The sequence below is a fragment of the Podarcis filfolensis genome, assembly GCF_964270895.1.
Source record: "Podarcis filfolensis genome assembly, chromosome: 10".
Taxonomy (NCBI): Eukaryota; Metazoa; Chordata; class Lepidosauria; order Squamata; family Lacertidae; genus Podarcis; species Podarcis filfolensis.
This window is the reverse complement of record NC_139612.1, coordinates 25,362,145-25,380,080: the sequence shown is the minus strand read 5'-3', so window position 1 is coordinate 25,380,080 and position 17,936 is coordinate 25,362,145. Positions and strand designations below refer to the sequence as shown.

At 42.4% G+C, this 17,936-nt stretch overlaps 2 protein-coding genes and 1 long non-coding RNA gene across 3 annotated transcripts in view; all 3 read left to right on the top strand.

Moving 5' to 3' along the window:
- The window catches only part of LOC310743925 (uncharacterized protein), a 797,205-nt gene extending 794,957 nt beyond the window's left edge, over window positions 1-2,248 (top strand). Inside the window, exon 2 of the transcript XR_014539288.1 lies at window positions 2,158-2,248. The gene's annotated coding sequence lies outside the window, so the exon portion shown is untranslated. The remainder of the gene's footprint in view (window positions 1-2,157) is intronic.
- LOC310744041 overlaps window positions 1-10,595 on the top strand; it is a 352,149-nt gene extending 341,554 nt beyond the window's left edge. The window contains exon 2 of the long non-coding RNA XR_014539374.1: window positions 9,305-10,595. This is a non-coding gene — a long non-coding RNA (uncharacterized lncRNA). The remainder of the gene's footprint in view (window positions 1-9,304) is intronic.
- Window positions 3,665-7,814, top strand: LOC310743933 (mesotocin receptor-like). The gene is made up of 3 exons (XM_083574677.1): window positions 3,665-4,560; window positions 5,814-6,903; window positions 7,586-7,814. The coding sequence occupies exons 2-3, from the start codon at window positions 5,991-5,993 to the stop codon at window positions 7,783-7,785; spliced, it is 1,113 nt and encodes a 370-aa protein (XP_083430803.1). The 5' UTR covers window positions 3,665-4,560; window positions 5,814-5,990; the 3' UTR covers window positions 7,786-7,814.
- Window positions 10,596-17,936: the final 7,341 nt, after the last annotated feature.

Sequence of the window (17,936 nt, the reverse complement as noted above, 5' to 3'; positions counted from 1 at the left end):
TTAGTCACCGTTTTCCTGATGGAAGAGAAGCACCGCTCACCTACTTTTCCAGGACGCTATCTCCGACGGAACGGAATTACAGCCAGCTCGACAAGGAGGCACTGGCACTTGTGGCTGGAGTGAAGAGGTTCCATGAATACCTCTATGGCAGGACTTTTGACCTCATCACCGACCACAAGCCGCTCCTGGGCCTCCTCGCCGGTGATCGTCCAACTCCACTGGTCCTCTCGCTGCGCATGCTGCGATGGACTGTTTTCCTGGCTGCCTACCACTACCGGCTTGTCCATCGCCTAGGGAAATCGATGGGCCATGCCGATGCTCTCGGCCGTTGCCCTCTTCCAGCGTTTGTGGAACACCCGGCTCCAGCTTCATCGCTCCTCCTGATTGAGGATCTTATGGCAGTGCCTGTATCGGCTGCCACTGTGGCCTCCGCATCTGCCCAGGATCGCACCATCAGCCGTGTGCTCAACTGGGTGTGCAGGGGGTGGCCACAGGGGCCTTTTGCATCGGAGTTCCAGCCCTTCGCAACCAGACAACATGAACTCTCAGCTCATCGCGGCTGTCTGCTGTGGGGAGACCGCGTCGTGATTCCCCAAAGACTCCGTCAACGCGTCCTGGAGGCTCTACACGTTGGCCACCCGGGAATTGTCAAAATGAAGGCGTTGGCTTGGTGTTACGTCTGGTGGCCTAACATGGACGATGCCATCACTGCCGGGGTGTCCGCCTGTCAAGCGTGCCAAGAATCAAGGCCTGCACCACCGGCAGCTAAGGGACACACCTGGGAGACGCCAAAAACACCCTGGTCAAGGGTGCACATCGATCTGGCCGGCCCCTTTCACGGCCGGCCCTTTATGGTAGTGGTGGACGCCTATTCCAAATGGCTGGAGGTGGCCCTGATGCCCTCCACCACTACCGAGGCCGTCATCCGGGTGCTGCGAGGCCTGTTTGTGATGCATGGGTGTCCTGATGTCCTTGTCTCCGACAACGGACCGCAGTTCACGTCAGGCACTTTTGAGCGGTATCTTTTGGGACTGGGCATCCGCCATGCCCTAACAGCACCATTTCATCCATCCAGCAATGGGCAAGCGGAGAGAATGGTGCGCTCGGCAAAAGAGGCACTGGTGCGCCTGGACCGGGGAGACTGGCATGAGCAGCTCGCCGAATACTTGTTCGTGCAACACATCACCCCTCATGCGGCCACAGGGCGGAGTCCTGCTGAACTGCTTATGGGCCGCCGCCTCAGGTCCCCGCTCGACTGGCTGCACCCGGACTTTGCCATGGCTGAACCCCCAGGCTGTGCCAACGCGCCAATGTCATTTGTTCCAGGAAACCAGGTCTTTGCCCGGAACTATGTGGGGAACATTCCTTGGGTGCCAGCCACAGTAGTGGGAATCACTGGACCTCGCTCGTACCAGGTGGCACTCGAAGACGGACGCTTGTGGCGCCGGCACATAGACCAGCTTAGGTGCAGGGTTGGAGACTTGGACACTACCGTGGTGCCCCCAACTGCGCTCGTAGCTCCAGAAGAGACACTTACAGATGGCAAGGCTCCACCTACACCTCCCTCGCAAACTGCCAGCGTGGAGCCAAACCAAGCCGCTTCAGAGGGTCTGCCAGACTTACCACAGGCTCAGACCACTCCACTTGCGGAGGCTCCACCCACAGCAGCGGATCCAGGGGATTTGGTTTCAATTCCACCTAGGGTCGCACCACAGCCTCAGCAAGAATTGTGTGGCCCCCCGAACTTGGCTACCAGTCCCCGGCGGTCTGGCAGAGTTTCCAAGCGCCCAACTTATTTAAAGGACTATGTTGTTGGACATGTATCACTGTTGGTCTAAGTATGGGAAATGTAACCGATATGCTTTTGTGCCTAATTGAACCATTACGTGTAGTGCTGTATATAAGGAAACCATTACGATTGTAACTAACGCCTTATCTCGGTGGGGAGGGGTGTTATGTACTGAGGTTTCTCACCCTGGGCCAGCAGGGGGATACTGTAGATAGTTATGCAAATGAAGGATCGAAAAGTGACGCTCAGTGATTGGATAGTTTTGTATGCAAATGAAGGATCGAAAAGTGACGTTCAGTGATTGGATAGTTTTAGAAAATGGCAACAGTTACATTGTTCTGGAGCTCTATATAAGCAGGCTGACTGAGCTCCTCTGTTTAGTTCTGTTCCAGCTTACAAGATAAAGAACTGCTTGGGAGAAATCGCTGTGTCGTCTGCTATGTCAACCCACAACTTAACACAGTTTTTTGGTGGGGGGGGGACCTGAAAACTCACTGTCCAGTGGTACCCCAGGTTACATACGCTTCAGGTTACAGACTCCGCTAACCCAGAAATAGTACCTCAGGTTAAGAACTTTGCTTCAGGATGAGAACAGAAATCGCGCAGCAGTGGTGCAGCAGCAGTGGGAGGCCCCATTAGCTAAAGTGGTGCTTCAGGTTAAGAACAGTTTCAGGTTAAGAACGGACCTCCGGAACGAATTAAGTACTTAACCCGAGGTACCACTGTAATGTGATATATCTCATGAGCACGAAGCGAGCTTAATGATTTAATATTTTATATGTTTGGCATGATTCTCCATCTGCAGTCATAATTCCCGCTTCACCGCCCCCCCCCCCATTTCCAAAGGGAGAAGGAAACACACAACAGGTGTGTACACACTAGACCTTCAAAGCACATTCTTTCCCTCAAAGAATTGTAGTTTACCCCCTTACAGAGTTACAATCTTTAGTAGCTCTTAACAAACTGCAGTGCCCAGAATTCTTTGAGGGAAAGAATGTGCTTCAAATGTGCTTTAAAGCTGTAGTGTATACACAGCCGTAGATTGCAATGTGATATCTGGACCTTGAAAACATGATAGTAGTGCACAACTGTTTCTGCATTTCAGTTTTGGACATTGTAAATGAATGAGAAGGTCAACCCAAAGAGGTCAGGAAGGCAAATTGCATTGAAAGGTATAATCTGATCCAAAGAACTATGCACTTTCCTTGTTGTGTTTTATCTTATTCAAACACAGAAAGAAATGGAATGGTGCGGGTTCACAGTCCACCCGTTTCCTGAGTGTTGGTGTTAAGTTGTGAGTGAACATATCAGACGACCCAGCGATCCTCCAAACAGCTCTTGTTTATTCACAGGTCAGAACAGAACGGAACTGAAGGGTTCAGCCAGCCTGCTTATATAGAGCTCCACTAGAACGCAACAGTAACCATATTCCGTAACTATCCAATCACTGAACGTCACTTTCGATCCCTTATTTGCATATGTGGACCTGAACTATCTACAGTATCCTCCTGCTGGCCCAGGGTGAGAATTTCAGTACATAACAGTTGGCATTTTTGTGATGAGAGATGAAGAAGCAGGTGCACACTTGTTCCTTTTTTCCCACAGATTTTGGAATAATCTCAGCAAAGAAGTTATCAAACTGGCAGGAGTGGCTTGCGCTCTTAGCCAAGGACGCAGATGTCGTCTTGGTCAATGGGGACTGGCAAACTGCCTGCTGCAGAAACCCTGGAGAGCAAGATCTTGGTTACTCAATTTGTGGTCCTTGAGGATGCAAAACCCTTAGATGTGGCTCACATGTGCCCACATTCATAAGCAACTGTAAAATGAGAACTAGTGCATGTGGTTTGGCACGTGGTTATGCATGAAATCTAAAATAGATTTAGGATCTTGGCAGTCTGCATTTAAGGGGGATCAGAAGAGGTTTGGCTTAGGACAGATCCATGCCATACAATTATAATACACACTCAGTGCACACTTAAAGCACATGACTACCTCCAAAGAATCCTGGGAACTATAGTTTCCTTCTCACAGCACTATAATTCCCAGCATCCTTAATAAACTGCATTTCCCAGCATTCATTGGGGGTTGTGTTGGATGTGCTTTCAGGTTAGCAGGGGGAGAAATGCATAGCTGAATTATAAGTGGCTTTCTGAATTTGTTTCGAGAAGAAGATCTGCAAGCATCACCTGCGAAACTATACGTTCCAGAAAAGCATTTCAAAATATACTGGACTGTGACCAGCTACTACTTCCTGTAAATGTGAAGGAACCTGAACACTAATTTATGGCATTCCATTTGCGGTCACTTTTGCCACTGTAAAAGCCAGGCTTTCGCTGTTTTGGGAACATCAGTTTACATTTCTAGTCCAAACAACATTAATATATAGCACACTATAAAAGAGAAGCGGAAAACATGAGGCTATGTTTATGTTAAAGGGAAGGATTTGATGAACTTGCAGCAATTTCACACATCCGGAGACTAGGAGTATTTTCTCTTGAAAACCTCATCTAAATACAAACCAAGTGTTCGCTGTGGAAGAATTGTTGACCTTAAGAGAAGCCGAAGTACATAAGAGTTTGCAATATAACAAATGCAAGGACGTCCCCCCCCCACTTTTTTTCCAGAATCAAAGCTGGAGAAATATTTCTCAGTCGCTCAGTTATTGCTATGCAGCTTTAAGCAGGCAGGGGAACGCTCGTTTTGAGGATACTGTGGATTCGTTTTGCTTTATGGACACTGATTATCAAGACTTAACAACACCTGCAAGCTAAGTAAGTACTATAGCCCTTTTTAATGAATACAGAGAGAAGAGTTGACCTGTTAGTTTGCCGATACACAACATGCCTTAAACTGGTGGAAATAAGAAACAAGGGACAGTGTTTGCTTGGGACCATTTGATATTTATGATAGTAGGGCGGGGAGCAAAGGGGGGAAATTGAGGGAATATTTGTCGGAATGTAGACCAAAATATTGCACACCTCTGTTTGATAATGCTGTAGAGACTACAGCGACAGGTGTAGGATTTTAGCTCTGCTGTGGAGCTTCTTTGTACAATACTCGGCAAGGCAGCCTTGTGTTTGCTTCCGAGTATACCCTCATTGGGAATCTATTCTGGAAGAACCGGTATGAGGAACCGCTACAAAATTGTGTATTTGCTATCACATTTTTGTTGCATTCATGCATTGCGTATTTTCATTGCAGACTAATATGGGCACATCTTAAAAATGTAAATGTATGAAGCAGCCATGCCCTTCCCAAAATCAACAGTCGTTTTTTTTGTTTTTTTGTTTTTTTGCAATAAAACAGTGTAGTCCATACCAAGAAAAGAAGAAGCCTGGAGAGCTGTAAATCTGCTTGGCAGTTTCACAAGCTGTAGTCATTCAAACGGCAAAGAATATCTTATTTGCACTTTTTAAATCTGCATCCTCCATTGTATTTTTGCTCAATGTGAAAAATACAAAGACAGATGTGTAGTTCTAGGTTATATTGACATGGATTTATTTTGTATGAACAAAGGGATTCCAATCATGATATTTAATTTTGTACAAGGAAAGAACAAAGGAGAACTAGGATTATTTTTGGAGACATCTTTTATAGTGAATGCACCTTTTTGTGGTGGGAGAAAAAAGTTAATGGGAAAATATGGTCCCCTTGTTGAATATATTGTTTTTAGCCTACTTCTTTGTTCTGGGGGTTTTCATTCCTTTTTGATGAAAAAGTGCACAGCCTTTCCATGTACATCCATAGAAAGCTTTGTCATTATATGATGAAGAGAATTATGGTACATTAAAGAACACAGTTGTCACGTAGATACTAGGCAAATATTCCATAAGCAAATGTATAAGCATGAATTTGGCTGCTTTTATTGTGGGATGTCAATGCAAATAGATAGTTCACTTTCTATAAGCCAACAAGTTTCAGTGTATGTGTGTGTTTCTGATTTTCCTCCTGGCTAAGACAACTGCAGTTTCTCAAGTTACATAAAGATCTACTTGTTAAGAGTAAAGCTGCTGGGTTTTTTTAGTTTTTAGATGTTTTTATTGGACGACGAGAGAGAAAGTTTGAAATTCAAGTCCACTGGTGCGTGAACCCATATGTTCCAAGACACACTGAAACATAAACAACTGGCGGTATATTTAATAGCTTGCCTTCCACGGCTGCCAACCTAAGTGACCCTCTCTGAAAGTAGCTCTTCTGCATTATGAAGAATTTCTCATTTTCCAAAGAAGACTATGAGCCTGGCATTCCTTTCATTCCCGGTTTCCTCAACTCCACAAATGCACCAGCTCTACCCGAAAGGCAGTCGAGAAATGAACAATTAGCTCTGGTAGAAATCGCTGTGCTGGGGATAATATTTGCGACAGCGTCTGTGGGCAACATCATCCTCATCCTGGTGTTATGGAGGAGAAGAATGAAGCTGTCTAGGATGTATGTGTTCCTGCTTCACCTGAGCATTGCAGACCTGATGGTTGCATTCTTCCAAGTCCTTCCGCAGCTCTTTTGGAAAATTACAGATGTTTTCATGGGCCCAGACATTCTGTGCAGAACCATCATTTATCTCCAGCTGTTGAGCATGTTTGCCTCCACTTATATGATCGTGGTTATGGCATTGGATAGATACCAAGCAGTTTGCCACCCCATGGCCTCTTTTCCAAAGAAGGCGGCCCTTTGGAACCCTCCGATCTGCACAAGCTGGTTCATTTCTCTGGTCTTCAGCGTTCCCCAGGTATTTATCTTTCGGAAGAGAGAGGTATCCCCAGGCATCTTTGACTGCCAAGCTGACTTCATTGAACCCTGGGGCACAAAGGTGTACGTGACTTGGATTTCCATTGCTATTTTCTTCCTCCCCGCAGCTGTCCTCATCGTATGTCATGTGAGGATCTGCAGAGCAATTCAAATGCATATGCATTTGAAAAGCTGCAATGAATTGGAAGTGACGAATCAGAAGCAAATACAGCCATGCCAGGGAAACAATGCAAGTTGTACATCGAAGGCTATGATCAAGACTATAAAGATGACAGTGGTGATAGTTGTGGCTTATATTTTCTGTTGGTCACCTTTTTTCATCGCACAGCTGTGGACTGCTTGGCACCCCAGTGATGCTAGGACTGAAGGTAAGGCCAGTGATCTTGCCCGATACATAGCCAATAATCACATTGCTATATATTTAATATCTGGGTGGATTTATATTCGTTCTAAATGTGGGCATAATATTAAATGGTTTAATAAGAAAAAAAAAACAAATGGCATTTCTTTGCCAATTTAAAGAACAAGCACAGGAAATCAATTGTTTTTAAATGAGTACAATTTTGCTTCAAAACTTATTGAAATGCTTGCACCCCAAAGGCCGCTGAATGTTATGCCCATTATGATTTATGAACAACTGGAGCAGATCAACTGGAGTATTTGCTCAAGTCAAAACTGAACAAGACATTTCCAAATAGTCTATAGTGCAAGAGAAACACTACGTTGAATTGAACAATAATCTGATTCTAGAGAAATAGAGACTGGATTTTGAAACTGTGACAAAATGTTTCTAAAGATATTTGGAAAATCTTCAGCCATTCCCAAACAAATCTATAGTAAGTTAATTGGTTGAAGATCAATGGGATCAAAAAATTTCTTATGTATATCTTTTATTAACGTTCTTTTATTGAGTGAGCTTACTCTTCAGGGCATAAACATCTGTTCAGGGTATAAAAACCAGTTTTTCATTAAGAGAGAGAGAGAGATAATTTTCCCTGCAACATGTTCCTTTGTCTTCTCTGAATGACTTATAAATTCTTTTCCTTTCAGGTCCAGTAATAGCCATTCTTATGCTCCTAGGGAATCTTAACAGCTGTGTTAATCCATGGATTTATATGTACTTTTGTGGTCAAATACCACGTTGTTCAAAAAAAATACAGGACAACGCTGCAGCTCATGAAGAATCTACCATTACAGGCAGTGTTAACTTGGGAGAGAAAGAATCTGAAGACAATATCACATCTGTGTAATTACTATAAACTCCTGCCTTTTCGGCTTATGTTTGTTTCACTGAACTATTTTTCTAATATGGGTATGTGCACATGTGGTAAGAAACATTATTTCTTTATATATGTATTTCCTTAATTTTGAAGCAAATATATTCAAGGTTTAAAAATTCCCAGCACAGTGGAAAAGGCATGCTGTATGTGAATATATTTGCATGCCAAGTGCTGAACACCATACATACCAAGGTACATCTCAAACTACACACGTTCATAGGCTCCTTTCAATTCTGTATCCTCCTCCAGCAAGTTTAGTGAATGTACTATAATGTCTCTAAGGTACCTTTGCCACGGTAAATGCATATCTCGTCTCCTAAGGTTGTTTTCACAAATTATACCAAGCACACTTCTTTTAGTAATATGACAATACAGCAGGCTTTAGAGAAGCGTGGGGGAACTTCTGTCTCTAGATAGGTTTTTGTACTCCAATTCCCATCAGTGCTAGCCATCATGTCCATGTGGCCTCTGGAGAGAAAAAGCAAGTTCCCATTAGTGATTGTCCTATGTGCAGATTTCATTTACTTCAGATTCCCTTCATTAAGCACCAGGTCATGTGCTTACATATGAGGTAATGTGAGCTCCACACTCCACACTAATTAAAATACATGCCAAGTCATAGACCGGGCATGATCTTGGCAAAGCTGAGGAACAGTGATTTACCTTACAGAATTATTATGTAAAGTAAGATTGACTATGAAACACTCTGCCTATTAAAATTGCTTTATGAGCTATTGTTTATTTTGCTCCTCCTAGTCCTGTGGGCAGGAAGGGATAGATATGTCAGTGAGCAGAACAGAAATGAGTTACTAAAGTCACTGGTGGCTCCATTGAAATGCTGCAAGGTTGAGTATAAAATCCCATTGTTACATGGTCATATTACATGGAACTTTTGGTCTAGAATGTCTTGCCAGCCAGACTTTACTTTTCAGGATTTTCTTGTACTCCTGCTTTCTACCTTTTTATTCAACCTTTAGTTTTTCCACCTTCTGTTCCTCTCAAGTCTCTCTGAACCTCCTCTACTGACATGCTGTGACCAATGATTCAGCTTCTGGCACTGCCCTTTCAAAAACATGGCAAGGGCACTCAGTTTCTTGGTATTGACGTTTGGCTCTACAAACATACGTTTTGTAAAATTGTGAGAGGACCATGCCCTATTTCCTGGCTGTCGGCTCACACTGTGACTCACATCCCGGGCAGCCACAGTCCTGGGAGGACATTATCACAATATCTCTTTGTGGGTCCTCTAGTACTTGATTGTGTTCTATAAACCTCATGCTGTTGGCAAATCAAATTATGCACTTAATCTGAATTAATTGAGAGAGGAGTAGTCAATTATTTAGAGGGACGCAGGTGGTGCTGTAGGTTAAACCACAGAGCCTAGGACTTGCCGATCAGAAAGTCGGCGGTTTGAATCCCCGTGACGGGGTGAGCTCCCGTTGCTCGGTCCCTGCTCCTGCCCACCTAGCAGTTCGAAAGCACATCAAAGTGCAAGTAGATAAATAGGTACTGCTCTGGCGGGAAGGTAAACGGTGTTTCTGTGCGCTGCTCTGGTTCGCCAGAAGCGGCTTAGTCATGCTGGCCACATGACCCGGAAGCTGTACGCCGGCTCCCTTGGCCAATAAAGTGAGATGAGCGCTGCAACCCCAGAGTTGGTCACGACTAGACCTAATGGTCAGGGGTCCCTTTACCTTTACCTTTAGTCAATTATTTATGATGATCTTTCTGTAACTTTGATATGAAACAAAGAGTGGGGACTCCTGCAAACTTGTAAGAACGTGGCAAACTATTATGCTAAGTAGCCCAGCTGTCTACACTGATTGGCAGTGGTTATTTGGGGTTTTAGGCAGGACAGTCTCCTGGTCATACTTGGAGATGCTGGAGACTGAACCTAGGATCTTCTGGGTGCAAAAGCAGATGGTCTACCACTGAGCAAGAGTTCCTTCATGATCAAATTACTGCCTCATGCAGGCAGCTTTTGCTGATATGAATGCCTTCCTCTTATAAATAAATAAATTCACATCAGCTTTGGTAGGCCTTTGAACTATGGATGGTACATAATGCCATTATGATAATGACAATATATTTCTTGGGGCTCAGGAGGGATTGGCAGCTCTCTGATTATGGGATATGTGGTATAGTTGTGTCCCATTCTGCAGCTCACATCACAGGAAGACTGACAATTGGCAAAATGAAATAGAAATTTTAAAGCTTTCTTTTTCCCCTTATTAAACACACTGGTTTTTTTTAAAGGTAGGATGTTTAAACAAATAATTAGCACATTGTTCATCACATTGAGCCTTGGCACTATGCAGTGAAAAGTGATCATTATAAATTCAAATTTTGTTAATTTTAACCAAATTACAGGTGTGTGTGTGTGTGTGTGTGTACATGCACTATATCACATGTTAAATCAGTTTATTTTTGTTTCTGAAAATGACTGTGCAAAGCTGCAGATGGGCTTTGAAGCAGTCTACCAGCTGATGAGAATGTACACCATTCAAATGAGCTTTGTTTTCTAAACTCTTAGCATCACACCTAATTCAGAATCATTTTTGTTATGCATAGCTAATGATGACTTGTGGCTTCCTATGTAGTTCTAATTATCAGGTATAGAGCTTTGATGGAAAAACCGTATGTTTAACAACATGAATACTATATTTTAAATAACAACATTTAAGTCTATAGATATATATCAGTCTGTATGTATTTGTCTACAGGACAGCAGCATAAGTTTGGAATTTGGTTTATGGTAGAAAATAAACATCCTGGGAATTTAAGTGTCCCCAATCTTCCCTTTTGATGCTAATGAATATTACAGATGTTCTTTAAATAAAAGAGTGTTACAGCACCATAACACTTTAAAAAGACAATAAAATCAAATAAAATATGGTCACCACCATTTTGGCAATGTGTTGCCACTTCCCTACTGAAGCACTTTCAATCCAAAAGATAAGTTCAGTACTCTGGGTATTCATATTTCATGGACACTAATGGGCAACTACACTCACATTAGTAAGCATGTGTAGTGCTAAATAAATTACAGATTTTTAGTTTGAAGGATCACCTGGAATTCCTCCTCCCAAAGGTCTCTTAGGTGAACTAGAGCTTCCCTTTCCCTTGACACAGCAGCTGCATCACATTCACTAGTATCAACGTAGTGGGATTAACATTCAGGAAAAAAGTGTAATATCCCTGAAAGTGTTGAAAGTCACTTGCAATTCTGCATCTTACAGCAGAAGAACAGTATTTTATAAGAGCTTGGAGCCACCCATCTGGAAGTGGCTGTCACAAACATGTGTCCCGCAGACCCATAAAGTCCCCAAATCCCTCTTTATTTTGAGAACTGCTAAAAAGCAGAAAGGTTCAGTCTATCCAGATGACAACCACTGTGTATTGTTCCATGTGTTTTGTAAAACTTCCAATTCTCCTTATTTATTTGTACAAGGGGAAAAAAATCTGACTCCAGCTGTGGCTTAAAGTTTGCAAAGCATTCTTCTTGTTGTCTCCTACCTTCTATTCTGCAAACCAAAACAACCTTATTTATGAGAGACCTTTTGCCAAGTAAGTCAAAGAAACAAAGCATAGGCTGGTTTGGATCCAAAGACCCCACTGTGCAAATCTAAAGCCCTTCCTCTTGTGCAAGGTAGCTGCCAATTTCCCCCTCATCTGCATCCCCCTCCAACTTCTCCAGATCATATCCCAAAGTGGAGCCAGTTTTCAGGGGTTGCAGATGGGGAAGGGAATTAGTGATCCCCTCTGCATGTGGACAAATGTATTTCACTTACACAATGTGATCTTTGGAACCAAACAATTTACAATACTCCTCTTCGTTCCAGAATGCTCATTTACTAGCTAAACAGGTTTAAAAACACCTATTATTTCTAAATCTGAATGGTGGTGTGAGTACTTCTGTTCTTCTGTCTCAATAGCTGCAGAGGCACCACAAATAGATTAAAACCCAGCTGAAGACTGTCATTATTTATGGAAATGTTTTTCAAGAATGGGAATCTTAAAGTCTCCTCTCCCTCCTACTCAAATCCTCTTCTCTACTTCACAAGGTAGAGAAATGAACCTTCCAGCTAAATCACAATATTGCAGGGATGGTCCCTGGTGCCTTTCAGATGTTATTGAACATACAGTTGATGGAAGTTGTAGTAGTTCAGAAACATCTGGAAGACATTGTGTTGAATACTGTTTAGCCACAACTGCCGACAGCTGAATTTTTATTCTGCCTTTCCTCCAAAGGGACCAGAGCAGTGTGATGTACGTAGGTTAGGATGAGAAGGAAATGTGTTTTCCTCAGAAATCCACTGAGCTTCATAGCTAACCAGGGATTTGAACATAGGAAGTTGCCTTATACTGAGGCAGACCAACAGGTCAATGTAGTACAGTGTTGTCTGCACCAGTGTTCTTCAACCTTGGGCTGCCAGATATTGTTGGACTACAACTCCCATCATCCAGAGCCAGATTTTCCATGGCCAGAAATGATGGGAGTTGTACTTCAGCAACGGAGGACCCAGAATTCAAGCACACTCATCTATACAGATCTGCATTGGCTTTCCAGGGTTTCAGACAGCAGTCATTCCTAGTCCTTCCTGCCAGGGATTGAACCAGGAACCTTTGACATGTAAAAACATGTGCCCTGTCACTGATCTATGGCCCTTCCCCAAGCTGAGTTTATCATTCCTCTAAAATAATAATAATAATCTAGGTTGCAATCCAAACTCCCTTTCTTGGTTTGTTTTGTGGGGTGGAAGTGTCTTCCACCCAGCCCTGATGGTCTTCACTGGCCTCCACCCACAGAGTGATCATTCCACTCACACAAAACTCCCCATTTGTTTTGTCCAATGAGTGGGAAGGTGGAAGTGCATCTGCTTGTATCTCCACCAGTGGCAGCCTGCAAAAAGCTCCACTGACAAGGTTGCACCTTCCTTCAACCAGAATTACTTTTAAAATGTTGACTTAATTCACCAAATTCAAGAAAACTCACTCTGTAACCTATGCATGACTATTAGGAAATCAATTCTGTTGGGTTTGCTGTTGGGGGGGCTAATGTTTTGTTGTTTCTGTTTTAACTATTTATTTGTGCTTTTTCTTGTATTTTTGTTTTGTGAACCACCATGAGATATTTTGATGAAGGGTGGTATATAAATCTTAACAACAACAATAATATAATTTTAGCCACAATAACTTTAATTTTGGCAACCTAATAATTTTGGCAACATGAGCTACTGGTCCTTCTTGCAGGTGGAAGATGAAGCTGGATTGAACCCCACATTCATAAAAATGTGGTGTGAACCTTCATCTTTCCCTCTCACAGATCTTTTTTTCTGGCTTCACTAGCTTTGCTCACTTTAATCTGACTTATGTATGTTTCATTGCTGATCTTATTGAACAAAATAAAATGCAGTGACCTAGATCTAGTATAACTCATTTTAATGTCATAAAATGGTTTGCCTTTATCGATCTGCACAGTATTTTATTTGCAAAGCTAGCAATAACGCAGAAGTGTTTTACGATAGCACCACATGTTAACACACCATTGTCTTCAGCCATTATATTTCCATGGCTTCGATCTCAATATTTTCTAACCCACAGATTATTCTTTTCTGAAATAGAAAGATTTCTGTTGATTAGAAAGATAAGAGTTTTCTCTGCAGTCAGAATTCCTAAAATGAGAAACTAACAATGTTGCGAACTTCTGCCAGTGTGTGTGTGTGTGTTTTCTGGAATTTGGTCATCTTGCCATTGTGTATCAACTTCCTAATGGCTACAGCCCTACAGCTTAGTTCTCGAACGTTTTGGCTTACGAATGCCGCAAACCCAGAAGTGGCTGTTTGCGAACTATTTTTGGAAGACAAACTGACTTCCAGAATGGATTCCATTCAACTTCCAAGGTACAACTGTATAACTAATGTAAGGATGCATCCGAACAACAAAATCCAGAAAAGGTAAAGGTAAAGGGACCCCTGACCATTAGGTCCAGTCGTGACTGACTCTGGAGTTGCAGCGCTCATCTCGCTTTATTGGCGTACAGCTTCCGGGTCATGTGGCCAGCATGACTAAGTCGCTTCTGGAGAACCAGAGCAGCACATGGAAACGCCATTTACCTTCCCGCTGGAGCGGTACCTATTTATCTACTTGCACTTTGACATGCTTTCGAACTGCTAGGTTGGCAGGAGCAGGGACTGAGCAACGGGAGCTCACCCCGTCGTGGGGATTCGAACTGCTGACCTTCTGATCGGCAAGCCCTAGGCTCTGTGGTTTAACCCACAGTGCCACCTGCATCGCCTGCAAATAAATGAACAAATCAGCCTGCTGGGAGCTGGCAGAAGAGCAGGGAGAATTCCATCCCGCAGTTAGCAACCCACTATATTTCTTCACTGCATGTTGGGAGGCACAGAGTGCTTCATCTCTCATCTAGCAACCCATTCACTCACCTGCATGCAATTTATTTTTGCCTAGGGCTACCAGCCTAGGGCTAAAATACAAGGCTGAACGAAGTACAGAAGAATGGTGCCAGACAAGAATACACTTTCACTGAAGAATTGTATTTCTTTGAAGTATTTTATTTAAAATATTTATAGACTGCCCTCCATTTATTTGTAGTAAGGTTTATCCCCAAATGGAGATATCCATAGCGGCTACGAAGCAAACACAATTCAGAATCTTACAAAAAAAAAGTGGGGCAAGAAATAACAAAGCCAGCAGACAGCCAGATGTAATTAAAACTCTAAAAAATAAACCCCAAAAGAAAACTAAGTGTTGCTATTCCCATGGTGACTGTCAGTTAAGTAAATGTGGTTTAACGGCTGTTAAAACAATGATTTAAGAACAGCAATCAGTAAAAGAAACAATGAAAAGTAAAATCAACAATGGAACGAAGCCTAAAAACTGGAGCTGGGAAGATAGAATGGACAGGCCTTTGCACTGCACTGGAAAGATTTAAGCACAAACTTCTTATAAGCCTCTCTGAGCTAAGAAAACATTCTTCCCAGTCCCCACTAGGGATGGGCAAATCTGTCAATTTCAGTTTCTCCTTTTTCAAATATTAAATTCCTTTTTCCACATTTCCACATCACTTTGCAATTTTTTAAAAAAGTAAGTATTCATGAAAATCCACCAGCATTTTAGTGCAAATTTCTTCCAATATGCACATTTTGGTATGCATTCTAGCCTATTACTGTGTGCACATTTTCTCAAAGCCACTCCCCTAATACACTGCGATTTTGTTTGTTATTTTTGCCAATCTATGCATTTTTATGCACATTTTGCAGCCATGTGTGCATTTTTGTTCATACAACTTGGTGGGAGAACTGCATTGCGAAAAACTGGAGAAGGATGAATTTCTAGGAAGGGCTAATTGCTTCTGAAAGTGCAAATCAGGCAAATTGAATCTAATTTCTTCCCGATCAATCATCTCTGCTCAGCTGACTTCTTAGAGGATGGGGGAGCCAGTTCAGAAACACAGTAAATTTCATAAACACAATTAAAAACACTCATAAACAAGATACTGAGAGACCAGCAATTAATAAAACAGGAAGCTTCCCATAACTCTTTAACTGGCATTGTTGCTTTAATGAATAAATAATTAAATAAATAAATAATTAAGTTTGTATACTGCCTTTCATCTGAAGGTCATAGGGCAGTTCACAGCATAAAAATACAAAATGAGGTCATGAAATACACAATAAAACAAAAACAAACCAACAACCCCTCTCTCACAAACACATTTTTAAAAGCCATAAAATGTCTGTAATCAACCAAAGACCTGGTTAAAGACAAACATTACTCAGAAACGTCAGTCACATGATACAGGCAAAGAGAACCTGTGAGGCGTAAACAGGGTTTTGCTACACCTTCACACAGTTACACTTGATTACTGTTGTTCAGAACTATACACCAAAGTGCCGCCATTTCTGGAAAAAAAAATTGCTTGACCTTTAAACAACAGCACGGAAACCAGCAGGAGCCTATATTAAGAACTGAAGGGTGTTCCCTAGAGAATGTAACTAGAAGAGTTGCGAGAAACATAATTTGATGTGAATGACTTACGTCTGAGGAAAAGGCTGTTAGTGGACCCACCAGTAATTCAACAGCACATTAAGAAGGGGTAGGTGGATTCAACGAGAGGTGTAAGAACAAAAAACAAACAAACCTAGAAATCTCTGAGATCTGCAAGATTTTCTAAACATGCCTGCTCACTTAGAAGACTTCACATTTTCTCTTTTGCTCCCTTCCAAAACACCTGTGGCCCACACTGGAAGATCAGCAGATATAATCCAGTTTGAAGGATGGGTGTCAAAATCAGTTTAGTGTTATATGTCCCAAACATGTGTTTTTTGATAAAGCCCCCCCAATGTGCTATCTTTGCTGCTGCTTATTTCTGAATGATAATTAAAAACCCAACTGCTTTCCAGCACCTACTAAGAAGAAAAGGCTTGTGGGTAAATAACCTGCCGTCCACTAGAGTGCAAGCACAGCAGGTCCATATCCTACACTGTGTTATCAGATATTTCATTGGAATGACCTGAATGTGTGATAGCTCCAGCGTCATCATAGTGAGGCACAAGCCTTCTGAGAAAGCAATCATCATCTGGGAACATGTTTATCTTTTTATGCATTGATTCCAAGGTTTGAGTTGGCTGGTCATGTGATTCATAGTCATCTTGATGCTCAGTTCAGGTTTGAAGATCAACGCAGCATTTGTTTCCGAGGCAGCATCTATTCAGTAATGATTAAAAAGGCGAGCTACTCCTTCTAAAGACAGTACCTAGCAAAAACCAGGTACTGTCGTATTTTACCCCTTGGGACACAGATATGCCTGCCAGGGTCTGCATCAAGGGTTGGTATGATTCGGCATGGGCAAAGGCCTCTGACAAGAGCCTCCTGAACCTCTTTTCCACAACTGCAACCTGTTCGTTGACCTACCTTCCATTCTGGCAAATCCCCAAAGCAGTGGTGAGGAGGAGGAAGAGCTACTACTGCCTGTTGCTGAATTACAACTTATTACCAAACTTAAAACCATGGTCTGAATAGAGACATTGGATTCTCATCTCATTATACATGATAAAGCTATTTTTGGTCATTTCACCCCTTGCTTTTTCCTGTAAGACCAATTGCAGTCGTTAACAGTTGTCAACAGGTTTACCATACCCATTGAGTCAATCACCCATCTCCCATGTCCCTTATGAGAAAAACCCCAACCCACCCTCTCACTATATATAAGGGTCTGGTGACTTCTGTTTCAGTCACTATCTGAAGAAGTGTGCATGCACACAAAGTTCATACCCAGAACAAACTTAGTTGGTCTTTAAGATGCTACTGGACATTAAAATAAAAATAAAAATTCTACTGCCTGCCAGTAATGCATAGTATACAGGTGGCATGTAAATAGCATGGCCTCAGGTCTTAGAGAGGTCCAAAATGGCAGCTGGCATGGTCAGGCAGCTGCTGGGCCTTATATACCAGGAAAGAGCCCGCAGCAGACAGCTGACACCAGCCATTACCAGCTTGAGGCCATGTGTACAACATGCTCAGATGTGGATAAGTCTAGGGGGCTGCAAATTTCTGTTGTTACTCTGTTGCCCTGGTAATCTCCAGGAAGTCAATGTGGAGCAGAGGGCATTGCACAATAGCCAATGGTCTTTTATTAAGAGTTGTCCCTGTAGGCTCGCTAGCTTTTCAGAAATATGAACCTGATGGCATTGCTGACTCCATTGTCGCTGTTGCCACAAATAGTCCTGTAAATAGCATTAAATAGCTGTGAGGGATTCTTAGGTATCTTGATCCCCAGACATTGATCCACGTCTTCAGGACAAGCTGCCTTTAGGCATGGTGGCTGGTCACATCCTGCTAGGCTTTCGGTCTCTGATCCCTCTAAGCCACCCAGAAATGCAAAATTATGCCAAAAGTGGTTCCTTCTTGCCATTAGAATGTTCCAGATTCATTGTTAATTCTATTGGAATATGCAATTGGAATATTATAAATGTATAAATGAGCAAAATCCAGTTTCATATGAAGCCAGGAAAAAATGAGTTCATTAGTCTGAGACAAATAATTGTCTTAGTACTCATACATATACAGTATATTGTTCTGAATGGTTTTGAGCAGCATGT